This window comes from Pteropus medius, unplaced genomic scaffold (assembly GCF_902729225.1).
Source record: "Pteropus medius unplaced genomic scaffold, Ma_sr-lr_union100, whole genome shotgun sequence".
NCBI classification, from domain to species: Eukaryota; Metazoa; Chordata; class Mammalia; order Chiroptera; family Pteropodidae; genus Pteropus; species Pteropus medius.
Window position 1 is genome coordinate 1,150,046 of NW_024349227.1, and position 25,157 is coordinate 1,175,202.

The 25,157-nt window shown below is 41.7% G+C and overlaps 3 protein-coding genes across 8 annotated transcripts in view; all 3 read left to right on the plus strand.

Moving 5' to 3' along the window:
- The window catches only part of SLC41A1 (solute carrier family 41 member 1), a 29,083-nt gene extending 16,549 nt beyond the window's left edge, over positions 1 to 12,534 (plus strand). For 2 of the 4 annotated variants that reach the window (XM_039881756.1, XM_039881755.1), the window contains one exon: positions 1,416 to 4,039. In XM_039881756.1, coding sequence (XP_039737690.1) covers positions 1,416 to 1,790 — 375 coding nt within the window. In that variant the 3' untranslated portion in view covers positions 1,791 to 4,039. Of the gene's footprint in view, positions 1 to 1,415; positions 4,040 to 11,830 lie in introns of those variants that run through there. The other 2 variants (XM_039881758.1, XM_039881757.1) reach the window with 2 other exon arrangements.
- A 2,275-nt stretch (positions 12,535 to 14,809) lies between these two features.
- On the plus strand, positions 14,810 to 23,030 carry RAB29 (RAB29, member RAS oncogene family). 3 transcript variants are annotated; one of them, XM_039881759.1, is made up of 6 exons: positions 14,810 to 14,969; positions 15,287 to 15,522; positions 17,403 to 17,474; positions 18,151 to 18,332; positions 18,622 to 18,743; positions 19,030 to 23,030. In XM_039881759.1, exons 2-6 carry the CDS (start codon positions 15,399 to 15,401, stop codon positions 19,139 to 19,141), a joined length of 612 nt encoding a protein of 203 aa, XP_039737693.1. In that variant the 5' UTR covers positions 14,810 to 14,969; positions 15,287 to 15,398; the 3' UTR covers positions 19,142 to 23,030. The 3 variants fall into 3 exon arrangements, with proteins under 3 accessions (XP_039737693.1, XP_039737694.1, XP_039737695.1); XM_039881760.1 differs by having other exon boundaries at positions 14,829 to 14,969; positions 15,292 to 15,522; XM_039881761.1 differs by lacking the exon at positions 14,810 to 14,969 and adding an exon at positions 15,000 to 15,104.
- NUCKS1 (nuclear casein kinase and cyclin dependent kinase substrate 1) overlaps positions 22,312 to 25,157 on the plus strand; it is a 33,162-nt gene continuing 30,316 nt past the window's right edge. Inside the window, exon 1 of the mRNA XM_039881883.1 lies at positions 22,312 to 22,413. Within this exon, the coding sequence (XP_039737817.1) occupies positions 22,312 to 22,413 (102 nt within the window). The remainder of the gene's footprint in view (positions 22,414 to 25,157) is intronic.

Below are 25,157 nucleotides of genomic sequence, written 5' to 3' on the forward strand. Positions count from 1 at the left end.
CCTTTGCTGCCTCCTCTCAGCCATGTGTCCCAGGGCCTGCTCAGGAGGCTGGAATGTGGGGACAGCTGCTGCTATTCCCTTCCCGGGACATGTCCCAAAGTCCACCTGGCCATGCTCTTTATTTGGAACTCTTCTGAAGCTGCTGGAAAGGATATGAAGTTATGGGGATGGGAGGGCTGGCCCGGGCCAAGGCCACGGGAGTAACAGGCAGCTATGTGCAGGGCAGTGGGGAATGTGAGGGGTGCTAGAACCATAACCTCTGGCTCCTTGGAATGAAGACAGGAGAACAACCAAGTTTGCCTAAAAATAGATATTATTTATGGCTTCTGGTTCCCATATCTGAGCTCCCTAGGGCAGAATTCATATACCATGGTATTTGCAAAGTACAGTCAAGAGTAAAAACTCCCAGATGACTGTGTTGGAGCTTTATCGTTAGAAACCATTTCATTCTCACACAGATGCGTCATTTAGGGAATGCAAATGTCAGGGACAGTGCAGAGCATGTAGAAGGTGTGGGCCTGCCCACTCCCCCATAGTATCTAAATCAAGCGCATTTCCTTCTTAAAAATGTGTCTGACTCTCGCTAAAATGCAGAATCTGTTTTAGGAGATCCAGGGTGAGGCCTGAGATTCCGCATTTTTAACAAGCTCCCAGCTGCTATTGATGCTCCTGGTCCTGGGCCACTAGCAGGGTTCGAATCTAGATCAATCTTAATTGTCTGGAGTAGTGGAAGGAGAGCAAGGGCACAGATAAATCAAAGCAGCAGATAATTCAAAATGTCTTTTGAATTGCTATGCACTGTTTGCTTTCTATTTAACAGACTTGTTGGTAATTGTATTTTGCTAGAACTAACGATAAAACACACTTGAATTCTTTGAGCCCACAACAGCAGAATGGAAAGGGTCAGGAGGAAGCCAGCTTGGGATAATCAGCTATTACTCAGACAACTGTGCCAGCAGCAGCCTCAAACACTGTCCTTATTCCACTCTGCTCCAAGGAGAAACAACTCGTTTGAAAAGCCAACTCCAACCCTAGCCCCCTGCCAGGCTCCTGGAAAGGACAACGTGGCAGGAATCGGAGTGACTCGAGAATAGGATGACCTAGAATTAGAGGCAAGAGGGCTGGATTCCTGCAAAATGTAGGATTTCAGTCAGGAAGCCCCTCATTTGGTAAATTTGAGAGCAGAATGTCATGCTGATGTGGATGACCCCAGGGAGTAGAGCATCTCCCTTTCTAAAGGGCCTACATTACCTCTGTCATCTGCTCAAGGTGATAATTGCTGGGGTGGGGAAAGGGCACGGATATAGGAAGGTCACCTTGTAGAACGATGAACTGTCCCAGCATTCAGGACTGGAGAGCCAAGCCTTGTGATGCAGTGATGGGTCCGATCTTGTGGCCTCTGGCTCCCCCTGGAGAGAGGGATGGCCACAGGCCCTTCTGTCTCTCCAGGTGCTGATTCTCCTGTACATCGCGGACTGGATGGTGCACTGGATGTGGGGCCGGGGCCTGGACCCAGACAACTTCTCCATCCCGTACTTGACAGCACTGGGGGACCTGCTTGGCACTGGGCTCCTAGCACTCAGCTTCCATGTCCTCTGGCTCATTGGGGACCGAGACACGGATGTCGGGGACTAGCCTGGTCACTCAAATTTCTCCCACCCCTCTGCACTTTCTCTTTGAATTTAGTCTTGTTCCCCTTCCCCCACCCCATTCCACACCCCCATCTCTTCCTAGGACTTCACTTTGATACCGAATTCTCATTATTTTCAATGGGAATTTTTATACATTGAGCCAAGTTTGTAGAGCAAGAATTCAGGCAGGACAGACGGACTGAGACAAGCAGTACGATTTTCGAGACAATCACCAAGTGCAATTTCATGGTGGGTGCCTCCAGGTGAGGTGGGTTGGGGCAGGAGTTTCCATCTGGGATCTGGGGACATGCTTTAGCAAACTTAGTCTTGGCCCTAATGAGAAACCCTTTGTAAGTGGGCTCTGGTGTTTTTCTTTTCTTTTTTTCTTTTTGGTTGAACAGAGGGATAAATATCACCACACGCGCGCGCGCGCGCGCACACACACACACATTTTTCTAGAAATGGACTAGGCAGGAGACAGCTGCTCTTGGCCCCATATAATCCTAGCCCTGTTTTCTGCCCTCTGGACCTAGGCCCTTGTGCTCTCAAAAAGAGGGAGGTAGACTGACTTACCTGAATTATGCATATGTCCCTTATCCAATTGTCTGGTAAGCCACACCAACCCCTCCCATTCATCTTTTTCCAGTGGATTGTCACATCCCAGAAGAAATGAGCAGTGGCCTGGTTTCCTTGTTGACCCATGTCCACTCATAGGTTTGCCAAGATCTGCATCCTCCCTGGGCCCAGAAGATTAATTCTTTATCTCTGTTCAACCTTCATGTCTAATTGTCCCTAAGCACTACCTTCTCCAGAGCTTGCCAGGTTGGGTTCCGAGATTAGGGATGGGAACGGGTATGTAGAAAATGGTTGGGAGGTTGAGGACTACCAGGGGTGTTTCACTATTGCTGTTTCCCCTGAGGACATAATCATGTGGTCACAGACTGTCACTTCCTAAAATCACTCATTCTGTCACACTGCGAAGGTCAGTTGTCCTCTTTCTTGGTTTCTGCCTATGTTCATCATTCATTCATTCATTCATTCATTCATTCAGTGAATATACAGCCTCCCCAAAAGGAGCACTCTGCAGGCATGGTCTGAAACAAACACTCCTTGAGCAATATTTATCGAGTGCCTACTAGGTGTTAGGTACTGTGCCAGGCACTGACTAGCTGGTGGAAAGGGAAACACAGCTCTAACCTCATCTCATCCCCCAGATAAAGTCCACATGCTCCTTTCAATCCGGCAGAGAAAGTCTCTTAGTTGTTAAGTATTTGCATTTATATCACCAAGCCAGGTTCTACCTGTGGATCTCCCTCCTGGACCCCACCTCTGTACAATGCTGACCACAGCTATAGCCCCCAACCCCATTGCTCAGCCAGTGTTCATTTCCTTAAATGACCTTCACCTTCCCTACCCTCCACCTCCTCCTTACCAGCCACCCAAAAGAGGATTCAGAACTAGAAGGCTGGACATCACCCGGCTGCGTCTACTTTCCTCTGCCTAGCACAAAATTGGGAGAACACTGGAGTCTCTGTCTCTTACCCACATGTTACTCTGAATAGATCAGAAATCTGTCCACACTCACACATGTACAAATATGGGCATTTGAAAGCAGGATTTTTTTCTAGCCTCTCTAGTCACAGCCTCCCCAGAAACCCTTTTGTCTGTCACCTAAAGGGCCCACCTCCCAGGGGAAAGCCAGGGAATGACTTTGTCTCTTACCAACACTGTGCCTCATCCCAGGAACTCACCCTCTTCCTCCATACTGTCTTTTTTCTCTCTCCGTTTCCACCCAGGCTGCCTTCTGGAGGCTAGAACCTTAGAATCGGAGGGAATTATTGAAGTTATCTAGTTAATTGTGTCCAACAGAGTTTATTAATACCAGCCTGGGCTTGTTCCTGCTCGTCCCTCGGGCCCTCTTTCATCTTGTCCTCCACCTCCAAACACACTTGCACACAGACTCCTCTGGTACAGACACCAAAACCAACTCCTCTGCCCCTGAGGCTGTACCCTGTGATCTCCAGTCACCCCTGCCCCAGCCACTCACCCCTTCCTCATCTCTCACGTTCGGCCAGGCTGCCCTGGAAGACTGTAGCATCTCCTTTGCCAGAAAAGCGGGAAGGGTGGCATGCCCCTAGCCCTGAGTGTGAGCAAAGGGAGGCTTGTGGGTGAGATATAACGAAAATGAAGTTGACTTTCATGGAGGATTCATTTCTTTTCCCCTGATTGCACAAACTGCATGTACTTTTGGCCTGGCTGCAAGGAGCGACCTTGGTTTACTCTTGTATCCTTAAAAAGTTACAAAACTGTGTCTTAAGAGAATTATTTATAGTTACTATAACTGAATTGACAAATGTCAACATAACTGATAAATTATATTTGGTAAAATAAAGAAGACGTTTATTTAGGTGGTTGGTAGTTCCTATGTGTCTCATCAAAAAGCTTCAGCTGTTGTTTTGGGCCCCTCTGTAGTGCTGCCCCCTCCTCTCTCAGACATGGAAAGGAGCCACAGTGCGACAAGAAATGAAACATCTCTTAAATAGAGAGATGTGTGATAGAAGACACACGTCGGTCATTCACTGAGAAACGATGGTGCCGTGGGAAATCTAGAAGCTATTGCAGTGTCCTTGCTTTCCGCTCACTGACTCAGCCTTGGTTGCGGTATTGTGCCAAGGAGTTAAGATTCCTTCTGTGCAGAGGCTTACAGTCTGGTTGGGTCAAAATAATAATAGCTGTTATTTGTTGAGTACTTACTACATGCCTTCACCGTGCTCAACCCTTTAAGCCCTTAGAAATTTACTATTGACTACAAAGGGTTTGGAGTCAGACAGGCCTGGGTTCAAATGCCAGCTCTTCCGCTTGTGTTTGTGAGACCTTGGTTAAGTTATTTACCTAACTGAGCTTTAGTTTCCTCATCTGTGCTAAAACTATTTCCTAGGATTGTTAGGAGTCGGCAATAAGGTCATTTACATAAAGCACTAAACCTGTGCCTAGCACACACTAAACCCCAAAATACTAGTCAATATTAAAGTGAGGGGGAGGGAGGCCAATGACTAGACAATGTCAGTGCACTGACCATAGGGTAAATCGAGGGTAGCTATGGGAGTAGGCAAATGGAAAGGACACTTAACCAAGTCTTGAGGGTCAGGAAAGTCTCGGAGGAAGCCTGGAAGAATAGGAGTTCCAGAAAGTGGGAGAAGAGCCTTCCTGCAGGGAGAACAAAAAGCTAAGCGGGGAAGTGAGCCTGGTGCTTTTGGGAACTACAAACGGTCCATATGATGAGTCTGGAGGGCAGAGAGTGACATGACCTTATGTGGCACATGTAGACACATGTTTGTGACAGAGTCACAATGCAGCCCCACCCAGGTCTGACTCCAAAGCCTGTGCTAGGAACCACTGTGACTGACCCAGGACACATCCCCCACAGGGTGCATGACAATATTATATAGCATATACTGAACACTGAGCATTACCCATCTCGTATTCAGCCTTTCTTTTTTTCAGCTTTATTGAGGTATAATTGACAAAATTGTAAGGTATGTAAAGTTAGAAGTTGATGATTTGATATCTATACACATCAGGAAAGGACCCCCTCCCTACTGAGTAAATTAACACATCCATCACTTCACATGCTAGTCTTTTTTTTTTAGTGAGAATATTTAAGAAATCAGCATTTTATCACAAGCCTGGGCTCCAGTACTAACTCTTCAAAGCAACAATATGTTAATAAGCCTATTAAGGATTAATGGAAAGAGGATAATTGCATGTTAATTATTTGCATGTTTTAATATAAAGTATATTATACTGTACAGTATAATTTTAAATAATAATAGCCTCATTTACAACTTTAATATCTCTAATAACTGCAAAGTAGATGTTATAACCATTTTGAGGGGGAAACTGAGGCTCAGAGGGGCTAAATGTCTTGCCCAAGGTCATATATTCACACCCACGTTTCTCTTAGCCCAGTGCCTTTTATGCCTGCAGCGGGATAAAACAGCTGGTCAAGGGGACCCTGTACAGAGAACACAAAAATATTCCTAAAATGATCACAAATATGGTGCCTGTCATCTTAGTTTTGCTCATGAGACACCTTACATTAGTGCAAAATGTTAATTGCCTACTGAAATAGACAGTATCTTCCAGTGGACATTCAAAAGCATGCCTCCCTGTCGCCAGTCTATCTCTGATGATATTTTTGCAACATAATTACAGACAACGCCACCAACCCTGAGATAGCCAGCTGACATCTCAAGTTTGCTGTCTCCGTCAGCAAAATTCAGAGACTGAATAAAGCACAGTATAGTGCTGTTTACTGCACTATATTGTATTTTATTACATTAAATATAAAATCTTTTAATATGGCTTCCAAGAAAATGTCTGGCTTGGAAAATTCTTAAAAGATTTTAAAAACTAGAAAGAAAACAAATTGCAGAGAAAGGAGTACAGTATGGCCAGCCAAAAAGAATTTTTAAATATAATTTGAAAACTCTATGGCTATATTCATGTTTAGTTTAGTGTGGGTAACTAATGGTATCTAGCTATTGGTGATTAAAAACCAAAAAGTTAAATGAAATATAATTCCAAATAAGTTTAAATATGTCATTCAGTGCATGGCATAAATTTCCTTTATTGAACATGTTAGAACAAATTCCTTATTTTGAACATTATAGAAATTGTTTTTTCAGGGGGAAGGGGGAAGGGAGACGAGTTAAAGGGGGTCAAATATGCAGTGACAGAAAAAAATCTAACCATGGGAGGTGAACACACAGTGTAAATATATATATGCCTCACTGTTAAAATGTACGACTGAAACTGATTGGATTTCATTAACCAATGTCGCCATTAAAAAATAATAATAATAATTAATTTAAACATTTTTTAAAAAAAGAAATTCTTTTCTCTTAGCTCCTATCAAAGAAATGTTGGACAAGTAGATAAAGAACATTGCTTTATGGGAGCTCCAAATTCTGGCGTGCCTGGGACACCCACATGTTTATCTGTCTTCGACTACCACAGACTGTCACGTGTGTGACTTTCAAGTACATTACCTAAGTGTTGAGTACCTCACATTATTCAGAAATGACATATTTGGTATTTAAGAGTTAGAAATCCATGGAAAGAAACTAAAGCTTTCAGAGAATAAATGACCTGCCCCAGGTGTCAAACATGGAATAATAACTAAGAACTCCTGATCGCCAGGCCATTAACCAAACTCCCCTTCCATATAGGTTCAGGAAGGTGTGTGTGTTGGCGGGGGGGATGTCACCATTGCCCGAGGTACTTGGAGAACCAATCCCAAGCCAGGAGCATAGCCACTGGTCATTCTCTCTCATAATTGCCGTGCCATAGAGGACAAAACCATGTATCATGTGCCCACGTACAATTCTATGCTCTCTATCTCTTGCTTTGCTTAGCATCTAGGTTCTCTTTCCTACATCGGGTCAAAGCTGGAACACCCCAGGGCCTTGCTAGAATTTTCCTCCTCCAACCGGGCATGACTGCCAGGCTACCTTCTCCAATCAAGGCAGACTCTTATTTTTTTTTAAATGCCAGTTTATTTTTTTCATACTATATATACATACTTTTTTTAACATTTTTTTTTTTTATTTTCCCCCTCCCCGCTCCCTTATGGTAACCACTAGTCCATTGTCCATGTCCATGAGTCTCTGTTTGTTTGTCCTGTTCATTTGTTGCTTTTAGGTTTATATCCCACATATGTGATATCATGTGATTTTCAAACTTTTCTGTTTGGCTTATTTCACTTAGTATGATTATTTCAAGGTCCATTCATGTTGTTACAAATGGCAGTATTTCATCTCTTAAGGCTGAGTAACATTCCACGTATATATATATATACCACAGCTTCTTTAGCCAATCATCTATCGTGGGACACTTTGGTTGCTTCCGTTACATGGCCACTGTGAATAATGCTATGAACACTGGTGTGAAAATATCTTTTCGAATATGAGTTTTCAAGTCTTTGAGGTAAATACCCAGTAGTGGGATTGCTGGATCATGTGGTAGGTCAATTCTTAGTTTTTTGAGGAACCTCTATACCACTTTCCATAGTGGCTGTACCAATTTGCAGTCCCACCAGCAGTGTATAAGGGTTCCTATTTCTCCACATTCTCTCCAACATTTGTTATTACTTGTCCTGTTGATTATAGCCATTCTAACAGGTGTGAGATGGTATCTCATTGTGGTTTTGATTTGCATTTCTCCAATAGCTAGCGATGTTGAGCATCTTTTCATGTATTTGTTGGCTATTTGTATGTCCTCTAAGGAGAAGTGTCTATTCAGGTCCTCTGCCCATTTTTTGATCGGATTGTTTGTTTTTTTGTTGTTATTGAGTCATATGAGTTCTTCGTATATTTTGGATATTAGGCCCTTATTGGAGGTGTCGCATGCAAATATATTTTCCCATTCGGATGGTTGTCTCTTTACCTTGTTGATGGTTTCTTTTGCTGAGCAGAAGAAGCTTTTTAGTTTGATGTAGTCCTATTCATTTATTTTTGCTCATACTTCCCTTGCCTTTGAGGTCAAATTCATAAAATCTTCTTTAAACCCAAGGTCCTTGAGTTTATTTCCTATGTTTTCTTCTTGGCATTTTATTGTTTCAGGTCTTATATTCAGGTCCTTAATCCATTTTGAGTTAATTTTGGTGTGTGGTGATAGACAACAGGGCAGACTCTTTTTTTTTTTTTTTTTTTGACCTCAATAAATAAGAACTGATGTCCACTTTTGAATGAGGAAGCTCTTAGAAAACATGCCAAGGATGCTGTACTCTTTTTTTTTTTAATTATTTATTTTTTTATGGTGCCATTGGTTAACAAAATCCAATAAGTTTCAGCTGTACACTTTAACAGTAAGGCATATATATATTTAAACTGTGTGTTCAGAATCCTGTATTCTTGTTCTGGGTAGTCTCCCTAGCCTATTCATGCAGCTTAATTTAAAAAATAATAACAACTAAGCGTTAGAGGTAGACAGACATAGATTTGAATCCCAGCTGTCAGCTGATGGCCATAATTAGCCTCTGCTGATCCCCAGTTGCCCTATCTGTTGAATGGGACAATAATACCTTATCAGTGGGGCTACTGGGCACGCAGAAGATTCAGTAAACAGAAGCCTTTATTATTATTTTATAATGTTGATTGAATTAGTGGTGGTAGCAAAATGAGAACAGAAATACTCAGAACATACAGTTTGGGATGATATGAAGGAACTAGTGAATGAAGAAGTGAACAGACCCCGACTTACCCTGGGTTTTACTCATTGATGACATCAGTGCAGCTGAAGTTGGACAAAGCTGTGCCATGAGGACCAGCCAGCTTCACAGATAGGTCTGTTTGGGTTGAATGCACTATGACCCTGTGCCTAGCCTCACCCTCAGAGGCTCGGAAATTCCATCCTACCCAGAAATCATCTCAGGGAGGCTGACTTAGAGCCACAACTCAAAGAGGCCTGTGAAAAGACCACATGGTGAGTGGGCCCGACAGATGTGTCGGCCTGACCAGCACATTCACTCCCTGGAAGCAAGCCACATGGGAGGGCAGGTGATCAGAAGGTATCTAGAGAGTTTGGAATCCAGAGAAGTTAGTTTTACAGTTTGAAAATAGAATGACATTAGGCCTTGTTAGTTGACTGCATGAGTTTCCACAATTTCCCATAAGACTCTCATCTCTGCCAGACAGTGCCCAGAGGTATGGCCAGCATTCTCTCAGCACCTCCTTTCTTTCCCTCTAAGGCTGACCAGCTCCCCTTCATATCAACGCATTCTTTCTTTAGATATGTTTATACCTTCAGTCAGTCCAGCCTCCTGCCTGGGAACCTTTCATTACATACTGATTTCGTTTAACTCTGAGAAGGCTAGGAAGACAATGGTATTTCCAAGTTCTTGGTGGAGGGGTGGGGATTGTTGAAGGTAACTAAAATGGCCTAACGATACAATAATTTCTGCCTTCCCTCTTACAGAGTTAAAAAGACATAGGAAATCAGAACAGAATCATCTGTGCTGAAAGGGAACGCCTTCATTTTATAGATGTGACTGTCCCAGTGCCACATAGACAGTGGGACTACACACTCAGTTCCTTAACCCAAAATTTCCCCTCTAGCTTCTGCCCTTTCCCTATCGTTTCACTTGGTCCTTGTTTGGGGTGGAAAGGAGACTATCCATGAAAGGAGGCAAACGTGGCGACGAAAGCAGTAAAAACTATAGTTCGGTGTTTTTCCTAGGCTCTCCCAGGCTCCGAGCTAGCCGCCACCTCTTGGACACAAGCCCACAGAGGAGTGATCAGCAAGTTGCTCTGTGAGCCTGCCAGCCTCTCTCCCTGTAGAGGGTTTCCTAGGGTACCTTGCTGCTGAGCCTTCCAGCTGAATGCTTAGCTGGGTCACAGGCATCTCACCAAGCTGCTTCCTGTGCCCATAGCAATCACCAAAAAGTTGAGATTATTAAAATGAGCCTGGAGTTTGGGGCGGAGAGACAGCTGTAGCCCCATGGCCTCACCCTTCTCTAGGTTCATCCCTCTCCTCCATCCTGCCAGGCCACTTGCTGTGTCACTTCAGTCTCCCTTTCATGTTACAAAGCATTTTTCCACTCTGTTCCCAGCACAGTGATGGAGACTCTGAAGATTCAATGAACTCTTTCTTTTCTATTAGAAGTCAAGCTCCCAAGTCCTTGGGAGATTTCTGGGTGAGGTCATTCCTTTAATAAGTGTTTATTGAATTCATAATGTAGGCATCACCAACAGCCACCTGAAATTAGTGATATAATAAGATATATACCGCATCCTCTGCAAAGGGCTCTTGCCAAAAACGTTTTTCCAGAATCTAATTCTGAGAAAAAAATCAAGATAATCCAGAATGTGGGACTTTCTTCAAGACAATGGTGTAGACTCTTTAAAAAGAAATTTAATGTTATGAAAAGCAATAAAAGGTGGGGAGGTGGGCAGGAGATTATTATAGACTGATGCCATCCAATAGAACTATCTGTGGTGATGGAAATAGTCTGTATCTGAGCTCTTCAATATAGTAGCCACTAGCCACATGTGGCAATTGAGCACTTGAAATGTGGCCAGCGTGACTAATGAGCTGATTTTTTGTTTAACTTTAATTAATTGAAATAACCACACATGGCTACTGGCTCCCGTATTGGACACAGCATAGTTCTAGGTTTAAAAAGACTAAAGAAGTAAAACGACCAAATGTAATGCATGAACTTTGTACTCTGGATGTGGGTAAGAGAAAAAAACTATTTCGAGGGTGATAGATAAATGTAAATTTAGACTGTTTATGGTATTATTGAGCTAAAGTTAATTTTCTTAAGTGGTTTCGTAAGAGAATTTCATTATTAGGAGCTGTGTGCTGAAGTATTTAGGGATGAAGTGCATGCTACTTACTTTCAAATGGTTCAGGACACACAGAGACAAAGCAGACATGGCAAAATGTTAGTAATTGGAAATCCAGCTGTAGGACATACTGGTGTGCACTATACTCTTCTTTTAACTTTTCTATGGATTTGAGATTTTTTAAAATAAAAAATGAGAAGTAAAAAGGAGAGAGGCAGACACCTATAAGAAGTATGACAATAGCAGAGCAAGGCTGACCACTTTCCCCGACTTCCAAAAAACTGTGTTCTAAGCATGTATGTGTGCAGATTAGTTGTTTGGCACTCTGAGTGAGCTTTCCCTCTCTTACTTATAACTGTCTCTCTGGGAAACCGCAACTTACTATGGAAGAAATACACCTACACTCTGTTGAGGGGAAGGAGGGAATTCTCCTTTGAGATCAAGATAATTCAACTTTGAGATAAAAATGATTAGGCAGGATGGGGCCAGTGCATAGAAAGTTTTGGACACCAGCTCAAGGATGTTGGCCAGTTTTGGGATAGTTGATAGACGATAAAAGAACAAACAATGATGTTTTAGGGAAACCATCTTGATCAATTGCGTAAGATGAATTAAGAGAAAAGGAACTAGAATCAGGGAGGCCAATAAACAGATTATTCATACACTGCTGGTGGAGCTACAAATTGGTACAACCACTATAGAAAACAGTTTGAAGTTTCCTCAAAAAATTAAGACTTGAATTACCACATGATCCAACAATCCCTCCTCTGGGTATTTACCTAATAAAACTGAAAACATTAATCCACAAAGATATATGCACCCTGATATTCATAGCAGTGTTATTCACAGATTTCCAGGACATGGAAGCAACCGAAGTGCCCTGTCATAGATGATTGGATAAAGAAGATGTGGTACATACATACAATGGAATATTACTCAGCTATAAGAAAAGATGAAATACTGCCATTTGCGATGATATAGATGGATCTTGAGATAATCACGCTAAGTGAAATAAGTCAGACAGAAAAAGTTGAAAACCACAAGATATCACTCATATGTGGGATATAAATCTAAAAGCACCAAACAACCATGACATACAAACAGAGGCACATGGACATGGACAGTAGATTAGTGGTTACCAGAGGGAAGGAGTTGAGGGGAAAGATAGATAGGGGTCAAGGGGTCAAATATTTGGTGACGGAAGGAAATCTAACTATGGGTGGTGAACAAACAATGCAATATATATATGACATACAGTTGAATTGTACACTTGAAACTTATTGGAGTTTGTTGATCAATGTCACCCCCAATAATTTTTAATAAAACAATAATAAATAAATAAACAGGTTATTGAAGATGATCCAAGTGTGAGATAATGAAAGCCTGAACTAGCAAAATGGTAATGGATGTGAAGCAGAAAAGATAGGTGGGAGAAATGTTTTTGACGGAAGAATCAGTAAGATGTAGTGACTGATTAAAAGGCAGGGGACTACAAAGGAAAGTGTATAAAAGGAAATGTTAATAATTCTCAAGGTCTGCAAAAAAAAAAAAAACAATGTGATTAAAAAATTAGCTAAATGATTTGAATAACATTCCGAAGAAGACATACAAATGGCCAACAGGTATATGAAAAAATATTCAACATCACTAACCATCAGGGAAATACAAGTCAAAACCACAATGAAATATCACTTCATACTGCCAGGAGGCTATTATAAAAAAAAAAAAAAAATTAAAAGACAAGTGTTGGTGAGGATGTGGAAAAATTGGAACGCTTGCACACTGTTGGTGGGAATGCAAAATGTGTCACCCTGATGGAAAACAGTATGGAGAGTCCTTTAAAAATTAAAAAATAAAACTACTATATGATCCAGCAATCCATCCCACTTCTGGGCATTTATCTAAGAGAACGGAAATCAGGATCTTGAAAAAAAGTTAGCGCTCTTGAGTTTATTGCAGCACCATTCACAATAGCCAAGGTATGTCCATCAACAGATAGATACATAAAGAAAAATGGTATATGCATACAATGAACTATTATTCAGCTTTTAAAAAGAAGCAAATTCTGCAATGAGCAAAACCATGGATGAACTTCAAGGACATTAGTGAAGTGAAGTGAAGTGAAGTGAAGTGAAGTGAAGTGAAACAACCAAGTTACAGAAAGACTACTGCATGATTCTGCTTAGATGAGGTATCTAAAATAGTCAAATTTATAGAATCAAAGAATGGAATAGTGGTTGTCAAGCGGTAGGGGAGGGGGAAATGGAGAGTTACTAATCAATAGGCATATGTTTCAGTTAAGCAAGATGAATAAATTCTGGAGATCTGCTGTACAATATTGTACCTATATTGCACGCTTAACTTTTTCTATTTTTTTATATCGTATCACACACTTGCAAGTGTGTTAAGAGGGTAGACTTCATGTTAAGTATTCCTACCACAATAAAATAAATTTAAAAAAATGTATTTGAAGTCTGAAGACTGAGTGGAAGGAAGAAATAATGAGGCCAGTGACAGAAATCGAAATGCTGAAAAAAGGAGCTCTTTCACAGTGATTGGTGAGAGGCAGGCTGTGGCAGGACTTTCAAGTGGTGGCGCCTTTATGGCAGTTGAATATAACTGATTGGCTATAAAGACATAAAAAAAATTTCAAGACTCAGAGAGACATTTGAGGCCAAGGGCAATTCACTAAAGTTAAAGAGTTTAAAGAATGATCAGCTAAGAGTAAAGTCTAAGGAAATACTTAGCGGGTGATGGGATGGAAAGAAACCGTGAAAGAAAAAGGTGATCATCAGAGAGGTAGAGGGAAAACAAGAAAGAACAGAAGCCATGTGAGAAACAAACTCAAGGAGTGGTTAACCATGTCAAAGCCAGAAATAGATGAAACACCATTGGAATGGAGTTTGAGACATCTTGGAAGATAGGTAGCCGGCCAGACCTCCCCGACCTGGGTAACAAACATTTTGGGCTAAGTGAGTTGTGAACCGAGCTGATGTTCCTTCCTCACAGAATGTAACTGGTAGTCTCTCTATCAGCAAACTCAGGCAAGGCTGTTTTCCCATGGCCCTGCTACTTTTTCTTTTATTCCTGAGAAAAGCATAAGAAACGAAGCTTATTTTGCTTGCCATGAAGCTCATGTCGCCTTAACTCTTACCTAAAGGACAGGCAGGTCAGAAAAGTTACAGGCTGAAAAAATTTTAATTATTCGCAAAATCGTAGTTTATTATTCATGAACAGCAGCAGCAACAAATGGAAGAGGACTCCCAGTGTCCTCCAATTAGTTTGCAGCTCAAATGATATATGAGTAGTGTAGCTAGACTAGGGATTGTGGAAGTGAGATCGAGGACTGTCTCTTGTTTTCTATTTTTACTACTGTTGCTAGTTATTAAATGTTAAAAACTAACATTTAACAGCATAGGTTTTTGTAAGGGTCAGTCTCTTGAAGCGTTCCTGAGCTTGACTGACGTCGGAGTCACGGGGGAAATACGAGTAGGCTTTTAGCATGTTTACAAGATACTACTTTTGTGGACCTAATTGAAAAAATAGGAAATGGACTTCACTTGGAGCATGAAGAATGAGGCTTGAGCTTTCATTAGTGGAATAATTTATAGAATTTGTGGAATCATTTTTAATCTTAGCTCCTTAAAAACCTTTAAAGACAATGAGAAATCCATCTGTGGACAGATTTAGGCAGGTGAGATCATATCGAACAAATTGCTTCTGAAGGAGCTTTCCTATTCCAGAATTATTTTAAAATAAGAGTTCGAACGGTTGAAGGTGTTCGAAAGCCTTGAAACTATGTAGGTTTTTAAAAACAAAAATACTGCATAAACTACAGTTCCCAGGAGGCATCTCGAGAGAGTCTATGCACTCGGCTGAGTCTCTTCGCCACGAGGTAAGCTGGGAAATGTAGTGCTCCAAGCAACCCCGCACGTGACGCGTCGGAGTAGGCGAGAGGAACACCAAATCCTGGGTCCTAGGAGTTAAGGTGTGAGTCGCTCCTTTCTCGAAGTTTGTTTCGCTCAGTGGAGGGAGGGCCTCCATCTTCTGGTCCCAACCGGGAAACGAGCTGGCCCGGGTTTAGCCGCTCGCTAAACGAGCGGCTCAGGGGAAGTCCCGGCGGGTGAGGCACCCCCGAGCCTCTTACCGTTTCTCGGCAGCCGGGTCGGGAGGGGGAGAAGGTGCGAACTGCCCGGGGCTCGGAGCTCGCGCCCTGCGCCCTGCGCCCCACCCAGGGCTGCGGCCGAGCGTAGAGGAAGCGCGTAAACGTTGAGTGCAAAGTTTCCCTTTTTGTTTTCTCCTCAGAGCAGCCGGGATGGGATGCCGAACTTCAGTTTGAACGGGGTTCGGAGCCAAAAGGGTTAAAACCAGCGACTCCCCCATTTCCCGCCTCCCTAAAACGTCCATCCCGCTAGCCATGAGCAGCCGGGATCACCTGTTCAAAGTGCTGGTGGTGGGGGACGCCGCAGTGGGCAAGACGTCCCTGGTGCAAAGATATTCCCAGGACAGCTTCAGCAAACACTACAAGTCCACAGTGGGAGGTGAGCCGTCGCGGCGGGGCGGGTGGAAAAGAGGCCCGTGCCACCGACTTGAGCTGTGGACTCCAGTGGGGTGGGGAGCGGGGGATTTGGTGTCCTTGGTTCCTTCCTCGGTCAGGAAGTAGGTGTCTGGGATCCTGGAGGGAATAATTGCTGGGTGTTAGATTTGCATGCCTTCTTGGGTTTCCCCAGTTAGGTCTTCCCAGCCCGAACTTACTGCCTGAAAAGATAGGGCGAAGGTGTGAAGATGAGACATGGGGAAGAGTTGGAGAGAAAATGAGCCATTGCTGCGTTTTGCGGGAGAACCCTGAACTCTGGGGAACTCTGAACTCCTGCAGCCCTGCAAGCGGTCAGGGGCAAGTCTCTGCGACCAGCAGAAGTCGCTGAGACCCTGTGGAGGGCCCGGTGAGGTGCCAGCTGGGTCTGCTCTCCTGCCTTTCACAGGAGTTCCAGGCAGCTGTTGACGGAGCAGAGAGGTGTTTTACCTGGCTTAGGTTTGTTTTGGGGATGCCTCAGTGGGAGAGCCCCTTGGCCACACAATCAGGGCTTATCAGGGCTGATGAGCTGTGTGTTTTTTGTCCATTAATTGCCTAATAGGAATTCTTTGAAGAATGTGAAATATACCACTTCTCTGACCTAACTTACCACCCCTTTTTCTCCAAACAGGGGGAAGGGAGGAAGGAAGGAAGAGAACACGAAGAGTTAATTCATTTATTTCCTGATGTGGTCTTTGGACTGTTTTTTTAGAAGTAGAAATGCCTTTTTTTGGTTGTTGTTTAATTAGAGGGTGCTGAGCTAGGCAGAGATGATGAAGGGAGAGAGTAACAAACATTTATCTCCGTTAAAACAACTTTTTTTAAAGGAAAGAAAAAACTTGCACCAATAGAAATTTTGAAAATGTGTGCTGGTGTTCGTTATGGAGTTTTTAAAAGTTAACGAGCATTTACATTGCATTTAAAACATCCTCAAGAACATCCAGCAAAATTAAAGGCTTAAGTTTGTTTCCTGACCACTGTGCCCACAACTCCTAAATAATATGAGGGTCCCTATTTCATGGAATTGGTTTAAAAGTGCTCCCACTAGTTAATTTTTAGCAATTTCTCTAGTTTTCCTTTAGGAAAGAATGTAATTAATTTTTTAGTGTTTATTCTAAATTTCTTCTAGCTTTCATTTCTGTCACAGATGTGAAAAAATATATTTCCAACCCTCAAAAAAATGATCCTATTTCTCTCCTTATGAGAAAGCTCTTCCCCTGGCATAGTCATTGAGCCTTAACTCATGGGATCTCAGCATCTGCATATGTGGCAATGGGTTCCAGCATCATCATGCAGTGTCTTCTTTCTGGGAATCCTCTGAGACCTTTTTACTTCATCCCATTCCTGCCCAAGATGATTCCTGCAGTCTTACGGAGTATGTAGAATTTCCCCAAGGGTGTGTTTTACAATTGGATTAGAAACCGAGAGTGAAATTGAATGTGGAAGACACAAAAGCCACCACACTTACCTCATTTCCCACTTCTACCCCATCATTCCTTCTCTGAGAAAACCCCCTAAATCTCCCAGAAACTGTTTAACCTGAGATTAAGAGTTGTTTTCATAATTACCCCCACCGTCTTACCCCAGCCTTGAAGACGAGCAGTATCCAATAAATTGGTTTGACAAGAGAGTAAAAGCTAAAGACCCCCTTTTTTGGAAGGTGAATATGAATGATCTGTCCCATATTTAATACATGAGCGTGGGCTCAGCTCAGCTCATCAAGGACTTAAAAATTGAATGAATAAGAGTTGTGTGTCCCTAGTGTTGTGACTGCATATTTGATCTGAGTTTTCCTGTGGATTGTTTAAAGGTAAATTTTGTTCAACTATGTTATACATATATTTTCAGTGGATTTCGCTCTGAAGGTTCTCCAGTGGTCTGACTCAGAGATGGTGCGGCTCCAGCTGTGGGATATTGCAGGTAGGGTGGGTGGACTGGATAGGAACAAGGGAAGAAATTTTGGTTTATCCAGAAAGCTCCCAGAGAAAAAGTGGGTCAGCAAAACCAGAAGTTTTTTTCTGAAGCTGGAGGTGCTCTGAGTACGCATGAGCAGTGCTTTTGTAGATGTTTTCTGCAGATATTTTGCCCTGAATAAGTGTGGAGTAGTCTCTAGGTGTGTGGAGGAGCTGGTAAGGTGGTGGATTGTCCAGACCATAGGTAGATGCTCCCACAGCAGGGGGAGGGTACTTTTTTCCAGGTTTTCAGCTGACCTTGATGAGAAACAAGATTCCCAGAAAATAGAGATAATAATAATAGTAGCTAGCCTTTATTATGTGCTGAGCACTTTTCTAAGCCTTTTAGATTCACTGACTCATTAATCCTCACGGTGACCTATGATAAAGCTACTGCTTTTACCCCTACTTTACATACAGTTGGGAAATATAAGGCCCTGAAAGCTTGACTTGTCTAAAGTCACACAGATGGTAAATGACAGAGCAAGGATTAGGGCTTGGGCAGTCTGGGTACAGAACTTGGACTCAACCATTATGCACACTGCCCTCTCTCCCACAACAAAGGTAGAAAGGGCAGGGTGTCAGAGGGGGTTCTGGGATTGGTTCTTAGGATCACCTTCTCAAAAACTCTCCTCTCTTCTCAGGGCAGGAGCGCTTCACATCTATGACACGACTATACTATCGGGATGCCTCTGCGTGTGTGATTATGTTTGATGTTACCAATGCCACTACTTTCAGTAACAGCCAGAGATGGAAACAGGACCTGGACAGCAAGCTCACACTGCCCAATGGAGAGCCTGTGCCTTGCCTGCTCTTGGCCAACAAGGTAAGTGGTCAGTGTAGGAAAATGGCCCCTGGCCTCAATCTGTGACCAGAGAGTAAGTGTAACTAAAATGCTCTCTGATTCTGGGCATCTACTTTTCCTTCTCAAGTTGGCAAAATCATCTCTACCTCCTTTTAATTTAAAAATTAATTTAATTTTTAATTAATAGATTATCAATTGATAATTAATTAATAGATTCTTAACCATTGGCGGAAAGGTTTTAAATGTATAAATATCTGAGCAGTGTTCCAGGAATTTTATGGTGTTGCCTTCCATTTACTTTCTTTGCCAGTGTGACTTGTCCCCTTGGGCCGTGAGCCGAGACCAGGTGGACCGGTTCAGTAAAGAGAACGGTTTCGTAGGTTGGACAGAAACATCAGTCAAGGAAAACAAAAATATTAATGAGGCCATGAGGTGAGTAGCTCATGCTGTTCTGGGGATGGGCACACAGATATACCCATCTTCCACTGAGGCCCTGGGACCTTCTTTTCTTATTTCTGAGCAAACAAGAACAGACTGAGCCACTGGAATGCCAGCTTCTGAAGGTCAGGGGTGCTGTCTCCTCTCCTAAGATAACTGGGACAAAGGGGCATTTAAACCTATGACTCTACTGAATACTGTCTGGTGCTAAGACAATGCCTGCTATTTCTCCCTTTCCTCCATCCAGCTTCTCAGCCTTTTTTTTTAATTTGTTTTTTAGAGTCCTCATTGAAAAGATGATGAACAATTCCAGAGAAGATATGTCTTTGTCCACCCAAGGGGACTACATCAACCTACAAACCAAGCCCTCGTCTAGCTGGGCCTGCTGCTAGTAGTGTTTCTTTCCATTCTAAGAGGTCTTTCCATCTCTTCCCTTTGGTTGCCCAGCCAGCAATTTTATTAAGCACATTGAATTGCCTCCTGCTAACTATCTAGTAAGGAGAGCCATCATCACTGAGAAAAGACACCCGGGACCCATATGCATTTCTGCATCTCCTGCAACTTGGTTCTCACTTGCTGCTGGCTTGTGTGGCCCAGTTAGTGTCTTCTGTATAAGAATGATCATCTCATCACTGAATTTGTAGTCTGGATTTTGTGGGAAGGATTAGAAATCAGTATCTGTGCTTTAAGGATCATAATCGTCAGCTGCTTTTGAGCTTAGTTTTCCATCTGATATATGTTGATATCTCAATCTGACTTCAGTTGAGGTGCAAATGAGATCAAAGGTCATTCCTTAAATTCTTTGTTGGTCTTGGCTTTCATATTCTTTCTGTCTTGGACTTTGAATTTAAACATCTGATTCTGAGATTCAGGAGTGACACTGAATGTCTTTGGGTTTGGGGCTACTGGAGGTGGCCCAAAAGTCACTGTATTTTTGAAGCTTCTAAAGTCATAATTAGCTTTCTCTTGTCTTGGTCTCAAGAATAGTCAAGATTTTGAACTATCTATTTTGTGTGGTGAGAGAGTTTCTTTCCCCAAAGAAATTAATTTTCATATTGGGGTTTTCTAAGTATCCCTACCATTGGGACAGGGGTGGCGTTTCAGGTTTCTGGGTTGATGCCTTGATGCATAATGCTGCAAGTGACATCAGTTGGCTGTGGTGCCCAGTTGTCTGTTCCTCACAGCTCTAGAACCTGAATAGGAGAAGAAGGAGAGGTTAATAAAACAAAACCCTGTGGGGCAACTGAGTGTTAAGTGGCTAGCACTTAACAGCCATAGGAAACAAATATTATGTATAGACCTTGGCCTGAGGATGGGAGTAGATAGACAGAAAATCATTAGGTTAGTTAAGTGCTAAATTCGGTAGGGTTTTATCAGATCACTTCTAGACAGTTTAATTTGTTGGATTTTCACAGGGTGGCGATTTATAACCTACCCAAAGTTATGAATATTCGTAGTGAACCCAGAGGCCTGGAATTCTTTGAGAAACACTGATCTAAATAAGTATTCTAAGTCGGTGGTTCCCAAGTGTGATTAATCAGAACCACCTGAGAAGTTTGTTAAAAATTTTAAAAATGTTTTAAGATTTCTGGGTCCCAACCTCAAACCTACTGAGTCAAAATTTCCAGGGATGAAGCCTGGGAATTGGTTGTTTTTCAAAGCTTCCCAGGTGATTTTGATCAGCTTGGTTTGGAAACCATTGCTGGAGAACTTAGTAAAGATGCAGAGACCCAGGCCTGGGCTTCTGTGGGCTCCATTAGCTCTCCAGGTGATTCTCATGCTCACCAGACTTTGAAAATGGCCATCCTTAGAGGGAGGTCAGAGGCTAAATACCAGAAAGAGAATTGGAGCCAAACCTTCAGTAGTTGGTTGGTTGGTTGGTTTTTAATGCCAATTATTATAGCTTTTGCACAACTTTTTGAGACCTCGAAGTTCTTTTGTAGTACCCTTTTCACATAGGATTTTTCTTACAGTGATTCTGAAGATAATAGTGGAGTAACAAATTCTCTTTATGTGAGAAGAAAATTGAACCCCCACAAAATCACAAATAAATGGGAATTAAGTCTTGTATTCAGGGTAGTTATTGGCCTTTAATATGTTTGTTGAATTGTATTTTATGCTGATTGTTCAAAAGTATTGTGAAATTGGAGACTTTATTTTTTAAATACCTTCTTTAAAAATGAAGGTGAATGTTTATATGTTTATCTATTAATTCACTAGTACCAGTTGCCTAGTACCAAGTCAGTACTTGATGTAACATCTCAAATACTGCTTGGACATATGATCATTTTAAAAAATTGAATATGCTTTCTTTTCCCATTTGCTGACTCAGGATATACCTACCTTTTCAAGCATTGCTAGAGGCTGGCTTGCCAGCCCTTCTGGATTTTCTCTCCCAACTGGTGAACATTCATTATAGGCCTAAAACTAAAGAAGAAATGGAAATATAACTAATTCTTCCCTATGTCTCTATCCATAAAAGGAAAACAAGGAGATATTTACATGATTCAAAATGCAATTATTCTAAAAATAATTAGTCATTTGATTAGCACCTCTTGGGTAAAATTGTTTGGAACATGGATATTGTTGTAGCCCTTCCCTAGAGAAGTTTCCATATTCAAGACAAGATACCCCTTCAACCACTAAGCTGGTCTGTGGCTCAAAAGAAAACATAAGCATTCCCTGAAGAGTGTTCTAAGAGACCGAAGGAAGGGCTGAGAACAGAGCTATGGGATTATGACTGCCCTGGCTTTCTACTGTGGACTTAATAGCCGAATGACCAAACAAGCAGAGAAAAAGAGACCACAAGTCAAGGAAGGCCCCTCAGCAGTTAAGTGATGGTTTGTTCTTTTGTTACTACTAATGAGCCAACATTACTCCAAGACGCCTCCCCTAATTCACTTTCATTAGCTATCGCTAAGGTATGTTTGGGTTCTTCTTTTTTTCCTATTGTCTCCAGATTTAACTCTTTTCTTTGGGTGGTCTGTCTTCTGGCCTCAGGATACTGTCTCATCTAACACAAGGCATTCCTGCCTCTCATCTTTCTGTAATCAGTGGCCTGCTTTTGACATGATTTAAGGCCATGGTTAGAAGATCTAAAAATCTCCACAGTATCCTATAAAATCCAGTGACTGGATTGCCCAAGGAAACAAACCCCATTGCCTGTTTGCCCTCCACCCCTCTTAGTTCATTGTGTATGGGAAGAGTCCTCAGCTATGTAAGTGACTTTTTTAGTCAAGCCAAACAATCCCCAAAGCTGCAAGTTGGAATAGGTAGGAAACCACTAGAAAATGATGTGTGTTTGGAAATAATTATACATTTATTTTTGATTCAGCTGTAAATACCAGAGACCTAGAATATATTTACATATAACCTTCCTTGTTGTTAGAAAAACCTGACCTTCTCTTTGGCTTTCAAGCAGAATCTGAATCCTCTCAAGTGGTATCTGTATAGTTTCAGTATAATAATGATATTGCTCTGTGTTAGGGTACTCGGGGAAACAGAACTTATATATGTATACATATGTAAAGGGATTTATTGTAAGGAACTGGCTTATGTGATTATGGAGGATGGCAAGTCCAAAATCTACAGAGCTGATGTCCCAGTTCAAGTCCCAAGGCTGGCAGGCTGGAAGAAGCTGATATTCCAGTTTGAAGACCATGAGGTAGGAGAATTCTCATTTACTCAGCCAACAATTTATTCTATGTAGGCCTTCACCTGAATAGATGAGGCCCACCAACATTAGGGAGGGCAATTGGCTTTACTCAGTCTACTGATTTAAGTGTTAATCCCATCCAAAAACACCCCCACAGAAACATCCAGGATAATGTTTGACCAAATATCTGGATACCTGATGGCCCAGTCAAATTGACACATAAAATTAACCATCACGTGTACTTAACAGTATTTCACTATATGATGGTACTGTTTTGGTACCTTTTCTTTACACTCTAACTTGATTCATACACAAAGTCCATGTGATTGGGAACTGTGTTAATGGGAATGACAAGGAGAAAGCAGATAGAAAGAGGAAGGAGGTATAGGCATTTCATAATTTGTCATGATAAGAGGAGGGCAGCCCAGTAGCACCAGATACCAATGTCTGGTTTGGTATAAACTCTTCCTTCAGATCTGTGAGTTTGTGCTTCTTATACTGTCTTGAAAGTAAGAAATCAAACAGTTCTTCCCATTTTATGTGAGAGAACAAATGTCTCAAAATTTGACTGACTGAAAGGCAGACGGTTGAATTTGTAATAAAGCCAACGTGTAACTGGCAACCCATTAATTCCCTATCTCCACTCTGTTCTTTAGATTTCTGGAGAACATTTGACCTCAAAAACCTATTTCAGAAAACAAGCCTAGACATTTGGAGAAACAGAATTGACCCCTTTTGCGTTTGAAACTCTTGGTTTGTGTTAGATTTTGAGACCATGTTCATATATGGAATAGAGACTTGCATGTAATTAAATATGGGGCCAAAATAAGCACAGTTTGAATAGCATGTAGTACAGATATATCCAAAGATGCTTAATGGACAAGATCTACTTTAAGATACATCACCCAAATGCAGTGACAGTCATTTAATTTTGAATATCAGCTCTCTTGTTTGCAAGAATGGAGATTTTTAACAGCCATTCTATTTTCAACTGTTGCTGCTAGTAGCTAACATCTGAATGTTGCTATAAGCCAAGTATTCTGAGCACTTCACATGAATTACTTTTATTTTCACAATGACCCTATGATATCTCTAAATGAGGAAACTGAGGCACAAAAAAATCAAGACTTTGCCCAAGGTTAGACAGCTAACGAGTGGCAAACTGATTTTTAACTTTAAACAGTGTGACCCCAGAAACTGGGCCCTTTACTGCCATACACTGCCTCCCATTTTGCATGTGTGTGGTTTGGTAGTAGCATCCTTGAAGTTTTTTACATTTAACAATTTTTCAGTATGGCAGATACAAAGAGTAATTTATTCAATAGACATACAGGTTTTCTAATACTTTATAATGAAAAAATTTAAATCTACTTGTTAAAGAAAATGGAGAAAAGAAGAAAAATCCAAACCACCATTTACTTACATTTCAATAAATTTGTTTTCAGTGTATTTTTTAATGCAAATACGTTTTTTCACATAATTGTATTCGCACTTAAATTGGTTTAGATTACATACCTTTTATGTATCTAGTATTAAAGTAGGAGTTGTAGGGGATATAAAATTCTGTGCCACATACGTTCAAAATAACAGGAGATCAAGAAAGATTTCTTAAAAGGAAGTCGGACTTGGATGGATACAAACTGAGAAAGAGGTGAAATAGGATTTCAGGTTGGGAAGGAGTTTATAATTCTTATACAGGTTTGGGAAGTAGCTACTAGACCAAAGAGCTCATTCTGTAAAGCAGTGGGAAATAAGGTTAAAAAAGATTGTTGACAGATTGTATAGGTCCTTAATTAATTTAACCGATAGTGGTATACCTACCATGTGCCAGGTACTTTAGGTGCATGAGTTGAAGGCCTGGAGAAGAAAAGGTTCCCCAGAAGGGAGCAGGTCATATAAAAGAACTGCATCTTGCATCACGGAGTGCCAGTCTACTTGCAGTGATGGAAGACAAGGAGGGAGGTCAGGTAAAGCCTCGTGGAAGAGAGGCACTTGGGCTGGATAAGTGTTGCTAACTGGAGGACACAGGAGGAAATGCATTTTAGACAGAATAAAGTTGAATAAGGGCATGAGGGTATGCAGTAAATAGCAGAGCTTGCTCAGAGAACAGTGGATGTGCATTATAGCTGAAGTCGGCAGGGGCATAGGAGGGGACTGTGAGAAAATGAGGTTGGAGATAGGGCCAGATCAAGGAGCTGAGGCATTTGAACTTCATCTTGTAGTAGAGAACTATGAAAAGTTTTAATTCTTTTTTATTTTCTTATTGGAAAATACATAAACATTATTACCTTTTTAAAATGGCTTAAAACAGAAATTATTTTATCACTCTGGAGGTCATAGGTCCAAAATGGATCTGACTGGGCTAATTTCAAGATGTTGGCAGGGTTGCATTCCTTTCTAGAATCTTTAGAGAAGAATCATTTTCTTACCTTTTCTAGCTTCTAGAGGTTGCCCACATTCCTTGCCTTATGGCCCCCTTCTTCCATCTTCAAAGCCAGCAATGGCTGGTCAAGTCTTTTCTCACATCTCATCTCTCTGACCTGTTCTGCCCACCTCTTCTACTTTTAAGGACCCTTGCAATTACATTGGGTCCACCCATATAATCCAGGTAAATTTCCCCATATCAAGATCAGCTTATTAGCAACCTCAGTTCCCCCTTCCCATATTCACAGTTTCCTGAGATTAGGTCATGGACATTTTTGGAGTGTCATTATTGTGCCTGCCACAGATAGGAACATTGAGGAGTAGTGGGG